This window comes from Lytechinus pictus, chromosome 2 (genome assembly GCF_037042905.1).
Source record: "Lytechinus pictus isolate F3 Inbred chromosome 2, Lp3.0, whole genome shotgun sequence".
Lineage (NCBI taxonomy): Eukaryota > Metazoa > Echinodermata > Echinoidea > Temnopleuroida > Toxopneustidae > Lytechinus > Lytechinus pictus.
In genome coordinates, this window is record NC_087246.1 from 32,905,025 (window position 1) to 32,917,067 (window position 12,043).

The following is a 12,043-nucleotide window of genomic DNA, read 5'->3' on the forward strand; positions in this document are numbered from 1 at the left end:
CAATATTTTTGGGGGTGTATCTCTTGATTGGTGATATGTTTGTTGGTAGAGATTAGAGATCATGTTTATGCGGTGTTGGTAAAGACCGTCACCTTGTGCCTGTTTTCAAATGCTATTTTTGCTGTCTCGTTTGCAGAGCTGGACTGTCCTTCGAACACTGTGTACGATCCATGCTTCAGTGGCTGTCCAGCAACATGTTCCTCTGCTTCCAGCTCATTGTCCTGCAATGCCACCTGCCAGGAGACATGCCGATGTGAGGATGGACTGGTGCTCGATGGCGGGAAGTGCGTTGATCCATCGCAGTGTGGTTGCACTCTGGACAACGGTGTTTATATTCCGGTAAGCTTGAAATCCAGTGCTGCAGTAGCTAACATGCAGGTGACTTTTTCCATTTCAGTAGTATTAACTCTTTGCCCGCTTTGTTCGACTGGAGTCACATACAGGGGGCTGCCAACTTCGACTAAGTCACATTTCATTCACAATAGACACAGAGCGTATTAAGTCTGTTGTTCATGCACACATACACATTAGTGATGTGTGCATCGCATTGTACTGTGTACACAATGCTTTTCTTTACAATAAACCAATCAAAAGCTATTGTGAGCTGAATTAGCATAGTCCATGCAAATCCCCACTTAAGATTGCACCTAGAAATTAATGTGGCACAGGAGTGATTCTGTCCGTGGCGGGCAAAGAGTTGAGACACCCTTTAGTGTAAGTTCAAGCTGTTCCATCGAGCAGCCACTGAAGTGTGTGCTGCTGTATATCCTTTCCTTTTTTCTGAGTTGACCCTTGATTTTTGTTGCACTCATTTGACAGTCTGGGGGAGCATGGACCGACTCGGATTGCACACAACACTGCACCTGTGAAGCTGGGCGTTCCCAGTGTGATGCTTTTGAGTGCGGAGAGAACGAAGAATGTGATATCAAGAACGGAGTTCCAAGCTGTTACTGCAAAGACGGCTACATTTCTCTTGGAGATCTCTGCTTCAGAGGTGAGCAATAGGGTTTTGAATTTGGAAAATAAGAATGTTTGTTCTCCCCTTTTTCAGAGAGGTCTTCCCACAATCTTCTGTGTACTTTTTTGTTTGTGAATGAGAAAATGCATCCCTGTTAATTATGTACTTTTTTTTACCTTTCTCTCCCTGCTTTTTGCTATTAGCTCCTGGTTACTGTCAAATCTGGGGTGACCCTCATTATGTGACCTTTGACAAGAAGAAATACAACTTCCAAGGTGATTGTGACTACACACTGGTCAAAGAGTGTGATAATTCAACCGATTTCCACCTATGGTCCAGCAATGGACTCTTGCGTCCATCCGAAAAGGTTTCCTACTTGAGGGAGGTGATCCTGGAGTTGAAAGGAAGCACCTATTCTCTTATCAAAGATTTCCAAGTGCGAGTGAATGGCATCGATGTGTCCAAGAATCTGCCTTATATTGATGAACAAGTCTTGATATACAGGGATGTGACATCAGTGGTAAGTTGATATTTTGCAAAAAGATTCATGATTTCATACTTTTTCCTGGCACTGATTTGATCTCAGCAAACAAGTATTTGTGTTTTTCCGTTGGAGCATTAAATGATGAAAGTGTCGCTCATCAGTTTTGGCAACGGAGTGAAAGTCAAACCTCCTTTCGATGTAGTCATCCCAAGGTCTGTATTGGCTTGTCTCTGTCCCTTAACATTGTGAGAAATACTGCCCCATAATTAGTCCTGTGTGTCAAACAAGATTTTAGCAAACCTTAAGATTCATCAATCCCTCTTTTGAATTTTGTAGATGTTACACTATCTAGTCTTTCGATACTTAGTGGTTTAGACTGATGCTTGCAGATATTAGTGGTGGCAGCGGGGGGGTTAAAATTGGTCCATGTGAACAAAGACTTTTTTACCATGATCAAACATTTGTAATCTGATTCCAAATTTTGTATTGGAAATGGTTTTTGTAAAATTTACTTCTTGTTGTCCTTACCAGAACCTGGTGACAGACTTCTTGTGGGTGAGCTATAATGGAAAGTACAGTGCTGATGTGTACCTTAGTTACTCTTACTTCGGGCGTACATGTGGTCTATGTGGAAATTTTGACGGAGACAAATCAAATGACCTGTTCCTTTCCACTGGAGAAAAGGTAAGTGAATTGTCATTTGTGATTGAATTATCTTAAATTTTCTGCCTTTCACTTGTGTTCAGGGCCGTGTTCCTTAATTTACTTTTGACACCTGTCTGTCGATAAACAATGTAGTCTTTCTAAGATTGTCAGAAGCTGAATGGAAGAAAATATTGGAATCATCCTGCAAGCAGAATGACTGTTATCTTTGGTATTGTTTTGTTTCAGGCAAGATCGGGTACCGAGTTCGGAGATAGTTGGGAAGTAAACCCAGACCAGTGTGCTGGTAATGACCCTGGTCCTACTGATCCATGTGAAGAAGGGTTGGAGAATACTCGTGAGGAGGCTGCAGATCTTTGCCATTATCTTCAGGACCCATCTGGTAACTATACCACAACAGCTTGTACTCTTAACAATATCTATTGTCACAAAATCATAACCATCCTTTTTTTAAGATTCCTTGCTTCTTGATGGAAACTGCATGAAGTGGCTTTGCTTATTCATGGTATGCTATGTAAACAAAATAAACAGTACTTTCTTGTTGATCTGTATAATTTGACTGATACATGTATTTCCTATTCCTCTTGATGTCAAATTCCAGGTCCTTTCCAATCTTGCCACGACTACGTAGCTCCTGAGGATTACTACCAGTCTTGTCTGTATGATGTATGTGAGACGGGAGATGATGCCTTGTGTGCCAATCTTGAAAAATATGCACAGGCTTGTAAGAATAGTGGTGGCCAGCCTGGAAATTGGAGATCGTCGGTGCCAGAATGCCGTAAGTCGTGAGCAAAAGTGTAATGACTATAATCGTAATGTACTTGTGTTGACTGGATATGGTTAAAGAGGAGAGTGGGGATCTTATTCTGATTATGCGCTTTCCTTTCTATTCATACATCTAAAAACTGAGATTTAATGTTCCACTTTTGGATACTTGAAATGAAAATGAGATAGATTGATTAGCTGTGTACAAGCTTTCTTTCACAATTTTATCAATGATGGTTTGTATTCATTCTTTGCTCCTAAAATATGTGAGTGCACGAATAAGCAAGAGTTCCTTGGCATATTTCTTTGAACTATTTGGTATTATTTGGAATGATTTGGTTATTCTTTGCAGCATTGGACTGTCCTACCAACACTGTGTATGATCCCTGCTTCAGTGGATGTCCAGCAACCTGTTCCTCTGCTGGAAGCACATTGTCCTGCAATACCACTTGCCAGGAGACATGCCGATGTGAAGATGGCCTTGTTCTTGAGGAAGGAAACTGTGTGGACCCATCCCAGTGCGGTTGCACTCTAGCAAACGGCGTCTATCTGCAGGTAATGCTTGTTACTTCTGTGGAGACACTTTGTCTTTTGCAGGTGTTTACAAAGCCTGTGGCTTGCACATGATAATTCTGAATCTAGATTTATGAAAAGAAGTTTGAGTTTTGATATCGTCTCCCATTCCTTCCTTCTTCATTTAGCCTGGAGCTTCATGGACAAGTCCCGACTGTAGCCAGCACTGCAGCTGTGAAGAGGGGCATGCCCAGTGTGAGGATTTCCAGTGTAAAGAGAACGAAGAATGTGATATCAAGAATGGTGTTCCAAGCTGTTATTGCAAAGATGGCTACATTTCTCTTGGAGATGTCTGCTTCAGAGGTGAGCAATAGGGTTTTGAATTCGGAAAATAAGAATGTTTGTTCGCCCCTTTTTCAGAGATGTTTTCCACAATCTTCTGTGTACTTTTTTGTTTGTTAATGAGAAAAAAATGCATCCCTGTTAAATATGTACTTTTTTTTACCTTTCCTCCCTGCCTTTTGCTATTAGCTCCTGGTTACTGTCAAATCTGGGGTGACCCTCATTATGTGACCTTTGACAAGAAGAAATACAACTTCCAAGGTGATTGTGACTACACACTGGTCAAAGAGTGTGATAATTCAACCGATTTCCACCTATGGTCCAGCAATGGACTCTTGCGTCCATCCGAAAAGGTTTCCTACTTGAAGGAGGTGATCCTGGAGTTGAAAGGAAGCACCTATTCTCTTATCAAAGATTTCCAAGTGCGAGTGAATGGCATCGATGTGTCCAAGAATCTGCCTTATATTGATGAACAAGTCTTGATATACAGGGATGTGACATCAGTGGTAAGTTGATATTTTGCATAAGGATTCATGATTTCACACTTTTTTTTGGCACTGATCTGATCTCAGCAAACAAGTATTTGTGTTTTTCCATTGGAGCATTAAATGATGGAAGTGTCGCTCGTCAGTTTTGGCAACGGAGTGAAAGTCAAACCTCCTTTCGATGTAGTTATCCCAAGGTCTGTATTGGCTTGTCTCTGTCCCTTAAAATTGTGAAAAATACTGCCCCATAATTAGTCCTGTGTGTCAAACGAGATTTTAGCAAACCTTAAGATTCATCAATCCCTCTTTTGAATTTTGTAGATGTTACACTATCTAGTCTTGCGATACTTGGTGGTTTAGACTGATGCTTGCAGATATTAGAGGTGGCAGCGGGGGGATTAAAATTGGTCCATGTGAACAAAGACTTTTTTACCATGATCAAACAATTGTAATCTGATTCCAAATTTTGTATTGGAAATGGTTTTTGTAAAATTTACTTCTTGTTGTCCTTACCAGAACCTGGTGACAGACTTCTTGTGGGTGAGCTATAATGGAAAGTACAGTGCTGATGTGTACCTTAGTTACTCTTACTTCGGGCGTACATGTGGTCTATGTGGAAATTTTGATGGAGACAAATCAAATGACCTGTTCCTTTCCACTGGAGAAAAGGTAAGTGAATTGTCATTTGTGATTGAATTATCTTAAATTTTCTGCCTTTCACTTGTGTTCAGGGCCGTGTTCCTTAATTTACTTTTGACACCTGTCTGTCGATACACAATGTAGTCTTTCTAAGATTGTCAGAAGCTGAATGGAAGAAAATATTGGAATCATCCTGCAAGCAGAATGACTGTTTTTTTTTGTATTGTTTTGTTTCAGGCAAGATCGGGTACCGAGTTCGGAGATAGTTGGGAAGTAAACCCAGACCAGTGTGCTGGTAATGACCCTGGTCCTACTGATCCATGTGAAGAAGGGTTGGAGAATACTCGTGAGGAGGCTGCAGATCTTTGCCATTATCTTCAGGACCCATCTGGTAACTATACCACAACAGCTTGTATTCTTAACAATATCTATTGTCACAAAATCATAACCATCCTTTTTTTATGATTCCTTGCTTCTTGATGGAAACTGCAAGTAGTGGCTTTGCTTATTCATGGTATGCTATGTAAACAAAATAAACAGTACTTTCTTGTTGATCTGTATAATTTGACTAATACATGTATTTCCTATTCCTCTTGATGTCAAATTCCAGGTCCTTTCCAATCTTGCCACGACTACGTATCTCTGGAGGATTACTACCAGTCTTGTCTGTATGATGTATGTGAGACGGGAGATGATGCCTTGTGTGCCAATCTTGAAAAATATGCACAGGCTTGTAAGAATAGTGGTGGCCAGCCTGGAAATTGGAGATCGTCGGTGCCAGAATGCCGTAAGTCGTGAGCAAAAGTGTAATGACTATAATCGTAATGTACTTGTGTTGACTGGATATGGTTAAAGAGGAGAGTGGGGATCTTATTCTGATTATGCGCTTTCCTTTCTATTCATACATCTAAAAACTGAGATTTAATGTTCCACTTTTGGATACTTGAAATGAAAATGAGATAGATTGATTAGCTGTGTACAAGCTTTCTTTCACAATTTTATCAACGATGGTTTGTATTCATTCTTTGCTCCTAAAATATGTGAGTGCATGAATAAGCAAGAGTTCCTTGGCATATTTCTTTGAACTATTTGGTATTATTTGGAATGATTTGGTTATTCTTTGCAGCATTGGACTGTCCTACCAACACTGTGTATGATCCCTGCTTCAGTGGATGTCCAGCAACCTGTTCCTCTGCTGGAAGCACATTGTCCTGCAATACCACTTGCCAGGAGACATGCCGATGTGAAGATGGTCTTGTTCTTGAGGAAGGAAACTGTGTGGACCCATCCCAGTGTGGTTGCACTCTACCAAGTGGTATCTATATTCCTGTGAGCAGTTCTTGGATGAACTTTTGTTTCAATGATTACAGGATTTTATTTTGAGTCATATTCAATGTTAGATCTGACATATCATAACAATTAGATGAAACATTATACATCATTGTTGTAATTAAATGGAAAAGAGTCATGTTATCTCTTTGCTTTGTGGCACGCTAATAAAGATCTTCTTTGTTTTTCAAATTTGTCAGGCCAAGCATAAAATAAATATTAATTACTTTGAAATCAGAATAGGAGCAACTAATATAAAATCGGTCTTACCATTCAAGAGGTGTTTTTACTCAACAGAAGAGGAGTTGAACACATAGGCAGTTGAAACCTTTTTTTTATTTTTACGATTGTATGGTATGTATGAAATAAATCATTACTTTAGTTGTTTTGATCGAATTAAACATATTTTTCTAAATAAACCAGCATTGATGTTTTTTAAACTTTGTAATTAGGCTGAGGGAATATGGACCAGTCCTGACTGTTCTCAACGATGCAGCTGCTCCAGAGGGATAGCAGAATGTGAGCCTTACGTCTGTGGAAGGAATGAAGAATGTCAAGTCAAGAATGGTATTCCAGAATGCTACTGTAAAGATGGATATATTCTCGTTGAGGGATATTGTATTAAGGGTAAGTTGTTGCATTATTATTCCCTCTGTATCATAATTTAATGAGTTGGAAACAGTTTTCCCTGTAAATAGCAATGGAGTATGCCACTTAAGGTCAAATTATGAAGTATAAAATGTGTTTTCACCTTTTTGATTTTGTCTTTTATTATTCCGTTGATTATAGGTTTTTCCCTTTTTTTTGTTATAATGCTTAACCCTCATGCAAACGGTGTAAAGTATACTAATGTGAACATTTAGAACATCATGTTGGATGCTTCTTATTGCCATTACTTTTTACTTTTGTTTCATATAAAGCTCCCGGGCACTGTCAAGTTTGGGGTGACCCTCACTATATGACCTTTGACAAGCGGAAGTACAACTTCCAAGGAGATTGTGACTACACATTGGTGAGAGATTGTCAGAACTCCAGTGGCTTCCATCTCTGGGCTGATAATGAGAAACGTAATCCTTCGGATGAGGTATCTTACATCAGGGAACTGGTCCTGGAGGATTCTGGAAATGTCTACTCCTTGATCTGGGACTTTGTTGTGAGGATCAACGGTATTGATTACACCAATAATCTACCTTACTATGGAGATGGTATCATCATATTCAGGGACTTCCACTCGTTGGTGAGAAATTAGATATACCATTTTTTTAATACTTTTTTTAATTACCATCTTTCAGTGTGGTTTGTAGAATAGAGGTATTGACAAAGGACTTGTTTGATACATATATGCTTTTTTTCCAAATTCGTTACAGAAATTATTGACCCGCTACATGTGGATATTTTACAATGGGAAACGCAGTGCTGATATTTTCTTGAGCCACTCCTACTGGAACCAGACCTGTGGACTTTGTGGAACTTTTGATGGAGATAAATCTAATGATTGGAGTCTACCAAGTGGGCAATTGGTAAGTACATGTATGCTTAAAATTATATGTTAGGTTTCATATGATAATTTTTTTACATAATCGCCTGTCGTGGCTCATCTGTAAAGAAGGTCTGATAAAGCTTGCATCCTCTCTAGTGAAAACTTACCAAAAGAGAAAAAAAAAATCAAGATTATGAAAAAAGAATGCTTTATCAAGTCACACCAAGCAGTTAAACATTTAATTTTCAGTGATGAATGTTAGGTTTCCTTTCTGGATATGGAATTTTATCTTCCTGAAAAAAGCAACAATGTTATTTTTAATACTCAAAGTTTCAGATTTGAAATTCATTAAAAAGCCCACATGCTTCATTGTCATTGAAGAACCAATTGTTCTGTTTGCTGATTCAATCTAAATATATGATTTCCTATTGCAGGCCGATTCAGTGGTAGATTTTGGTAACAGCTATGTTGTGAGGGAAGATGAGTGCAGTGATATCAGACCAGAGCCAGTTGATCCTTGTGAAGTGGATTCAGAAGCCTCGAGGAATGCAGCTGACCTCTGCTCAGTACTTTTGAACAAAGACGGTATTTATACTAATTTTCCATATCTTGCATATTCTGCCATCTTTGCAATTTGTTCTCATTGGAATTGTTTCTTTTGCAAAAGGGTGTAAGCTCTTCATCATTCCGATTAATATGGATAAGCGCTATTTATACTCTTTGCACGCCACAGACAAAATCACTCCTGCACCACATTAATTTCAAGGTGTAACCTTAAGAGGGGTTTAGCATGGACTATGCTAATTCAGCTCACAATAGCTTTTGATTGGTTTATTGTAAAGAAAAGCATTGTGTGTACACAGTACAATGCATTGCACACATCACTAATATGTATGTGTGCATGAACAATAGACTTAATGCACTCTGTGTGTATTGTGAATAGAAATGTGACTTGAGTCGAACTTGGCAGCCTGCTGTATGTGACTCTAGACGAACAAAGCGGGCAAAAAGTGAAGCACTACTTTCATGTATGGTTGACAGATGAAGATACATTGGAACTACAAATTATCTATATATTGTTTGTATCCGATTTGAGTTTTGTATTAATAATTTCTTATTTATTACCCTGTTTGACCATTTAGGACCGTTTGCACCATGTCATGAGTACCAAAATCCTGATCCATTCTATGATTCTTGCAAGTATGACATCTGTGCACTGGGTGATGAATACCTATGTGACAGCCTGAGTCAGTACGCACAGGCTTGTAGACAGGCCGGTGGACAACCCGACGATTGGAGATCAGAAACGCCCCAATGTCGTAAGTGCACATTGATTTATTTTCAAACCTTCCTGATTTGCATTGAACACTCTTAATAGTTTTCAACTTTTCATTTGATTGATCATTCATTAAAAATTATCAACCACATCAGATATCTGAGAAGGGCAACTTTAATACATTATTGCCTGCTTATGGCTGTGATCAAATGATCGGTCAATAAGTTTCAAATTTTTTATCCACGGACCCACTCAGGAAAGTCGATGAGAAAATGCGTGGAAATGTAGCGGGCAATAAGACAGAGCTAACATCTGCGTATTCAACGCGTACGTATACACGTCCTATTGAACCACGCGGTGCTATACGTCATAATGTTAATCAAGTTGAGACAACGCTGGATACTGCATCCCAGGCCAGGGACGCATCATTTCAATTATGTCACAATGGTAAAGTTCAGAGCCCAGTCTGCTCAACATCACAAAATTGATTCCCATTCTTAAACTGTAAAATATCTAAATTTTCATGATTTTTGCTCTAGATGTCTGATTTGGATAATAATATAATAATAATGATCTGCGGACACCTTGGATACGCTGTCACCACCCCTGTTTTATTCAACTTGTATTTCAGCCTTTGAATGTCCTGCAAATACTGTCTATGACCCATGTGCTAATGGATGTCCAGAGACCTGTTCATCAGCCACGAGTTCTGTACCTTGTAATGTGACTTGTCAAGAGACCTGTCGGTGTGCTGATGGCCTAGTGAGGGATGGGGATCAGTGTGTTGATCCTTCACAATGTGGATGTACATTGGAGAATGATGTCTATGTTCCAGTAAGTATGGTAATGTAATTGCGAATGATTGAAATGTTGAAGAGAGTTTGAACATCTCTCTAATTTCTAATGACCTTAGAAGTATTGTTTACTTACTAGATAAAATATAGTAGCCTCAGCAATAAGATAGAAGATGAAAGTGAATATTTTGTTTTTATGATCAGTGGGGTTAAATAGACATTCTAATTCAGAAAATATGTCAGAGAGATTTTGTAGTTACATGCTTATTGCAAGTCCATTGACCGTACTGTTGTCCTACTATTTTTGACAGCCAAGTAACTGATGTGACCCCTGTCACAAATCATCATCTACTTGAGGCACCTTACAAAATATCTTTGCTGCATCTTTTAGTGAGAAATACGCTCAGCGCCTTTCACAGCAGCTTTTATTTGCCATTTAAAAGCAAAGAATGCTGAGTGAGATCCCTTATGATAAATTTTACTATGACGTTTGTTAAGTTTCCTTACCTGTTTCCATTTTGCTGTTTTGGTGGCAGCAGTGGGATTGTATGATTTGTTAATGTTTGGGATTAATTAGATTGATGATTCAGTGGTGATAAATTGGAACAGTCGTTATCTGTTTCTTATTTTCAAAGGATAAAAGTAAGTCCTGTATATAAATTGTGGGAGATATTATATGAACTTGATTAACGAATCAAGATTATAATGCACCCAGTGGCGCATTGAGCCAAAAATAAGAGGGGTTAGATATGGCATATCGCATAAAATTCATTAAAAAATGTCAGTTAGTGAAGAGAACAAGCCAAAATGTTGGCAATTTTATTACAAAAATCTTTTCTTTCATGATAGATTTTGACATATATTCAGAAAAAAGCATCATATTTCATCCTTCTCTCTTTCCTTTTCTCTTTTTTTTCTCTTGGTTGTGATTTTTTTTGGGGGGAAGAGCCACTTTTAACCTAATATCCTTCTTATGAGGCATAACTCAAAACAAACTCACAAAGATGATTTCTACCATTCCCAGAATTGTTCCCCTCTAAAATTGACTTTAATTTCTACAGCCTGAAGGAGTGTGGACCAGCCCTGACTGTTCTCAACAATGCAGATGTTCCAGAGGGATAGCAGAATGTGAGCCTTACGCCTGTGGAAGGAATGAAGAATGTCGAGTCAAGAATGGTATCCCAGATTGCTATTGTCAAGATGGATACTATTTGGTTGATGGCTTTTGTGTTCAAGGTACAGTATGTAGAGTTGTTAAAAAAAAAAAACCCAAAACAGATGTATGAGCCACTGGCTGCCTCATGACTTCTGCTTCACCTGTTCTGTACTGATTTTTTTTTTCCACGGCTTCTTAGAGAGACCAACCATTTCCATTAGACTTGATTTAACCCTTAATAAACTGGGGGGGGCGGTCAATTTGACCCCCCTCGACATATTCCATCGCTACGCCGCCGCGCAAATTTTTTTTTAAGCGCCGCTTGCTGACTTTTTACTTTTAAGTCCTGCGCATCTTTTGAGACCAAATTTGCGACGCCCAGGTACACGGTTCCAAAATTACGCAATATTTTGTAAGCTCATGTCAGTCCCAAAATTGCTCAAAAACGTGATTCCGTGTACAAAGTCAATGCAAATTTGTTTTTCAACCAAAAATCATAAATGTATGATTATTTTTACTTTTGTTGTTTCAGATGGATTTATTTTATGTAATTTATGATTTCAAAAGGGGCCCCGACAAAGAAATAATAAAAAACAAAGAAATACATAGGAATAAATTATTTCTTGGCAATTTTTTTGTAGATTTTTGTTAGAAATGTGATAATTGATATGTTCACCAAAAATTAGCATTCTACTAGCTATATAAAGTAAGTTAAAGGCAAAAATAAAAAAACAAATTTAGGGCAAATTTCATATGCTTATTGCATAATTAATAAAAAATCAATCAATCAATCAAAGCGATCAATTTTTTGAAAACGTTACTATACAGTCTTTGAGTTTACATCTGGCTCTACGTGCGTGCAGTTTTCCGTGACGATCGCGCAATCAACAGCCAAAATCTGAAGGGGGGGTCAACCCCCCCGCATATGTTGGTCCGAAATAGCCCAGTTATTGGATAGGGTTGCCCCCTTCCTCAACAACACAAAAAACTTTTGCTGTGATGTTTGTGACTTTTTCTTTTAAGACCAAAGTTGCTATGCTGCGGTTCTGAAGATAAAATAATACATAAAAAATTGATCTGATATCGCAATGATTTTCATATACATTCACCAAGAACAACAAATAGTTTCCTCAACGATAATTAGGGAGTTAGATAAAAT

The 12,043-nt window shown here is 38.5% G+C and overlaps 1 protein-coding gene across 1 annotated transcript in view; it reads left to right on the forward strand.

Annotated features, from left to right (window-relative positions):
- The window catches only part of LOC129281293 (uncharacterized), a 161,986-nt gene that overhangs the window by 73,245 nt on the left and 76,698 nt on the right, over nt 1–12,043 (forward strand). The window contains exons 126-145 of the mRNA XM_064095604.1: nt 137–339; nt 820–994; nt 1,162–1,478; nt 1,974–2,126; nt 2,334–2,487; nt 2,707–2,883; nt 3,223–3,425; nt 3,572–3,746; nt 3,915–4,231; nt 4,727–4,879; nt 5,087–5,240; nt 5,460–5,636; nt 5,976–6,178; nt 6,631–6,805; nt 7,099–7,415; nt 7,546–7,698; nt 8,093–8,243; nt 8,801–8,977; nt 9,566–9,768; nt 10,790–10,964. Coding sequence (XP_063951674.1) covers nt 137–339; nt 820–994; nt 1,162–1,478; nt 1,974–2,126; nt 2,334–2,487; nt 2,707–2,883; nt 3,223–3,425; nt 3,572–3,746; nt 3,915–4,231; nt 4,727–4,879; nt 5,087–5,240; nt 5,460–5,636; nt 5,976–6,178; nt 6,631–6,805; nt 7,099–7,415; nt 7,546–7,698; nt 8,093–8,243; nt 8,801–8,977; nt 9,566–9,768; nt 10,790–10,964 — 3,912 coding nt within the window. The remainder of the gene's footprint in view (nt 1–136; nt 340–819; nt 995–1,161; nt 1,479–1,973; nt 2,127–2,333; nt 2,488–2,706; nt 2,884–3,222; nt 3,426–3,571; nt 3,747–3,914; nt 4,232–4,726; nt 4,880–5,086; nt 5,241–5,459; nt 5,637–5,975; nt 6,179–6,630; nt 6,806–7,098; nt 7,416–7,545; nt 7,699–8,092; nt 8,244–8,800; nt 8,978–9,565; nt 9,769–10,789; nt 10,965–12,043) is intronic.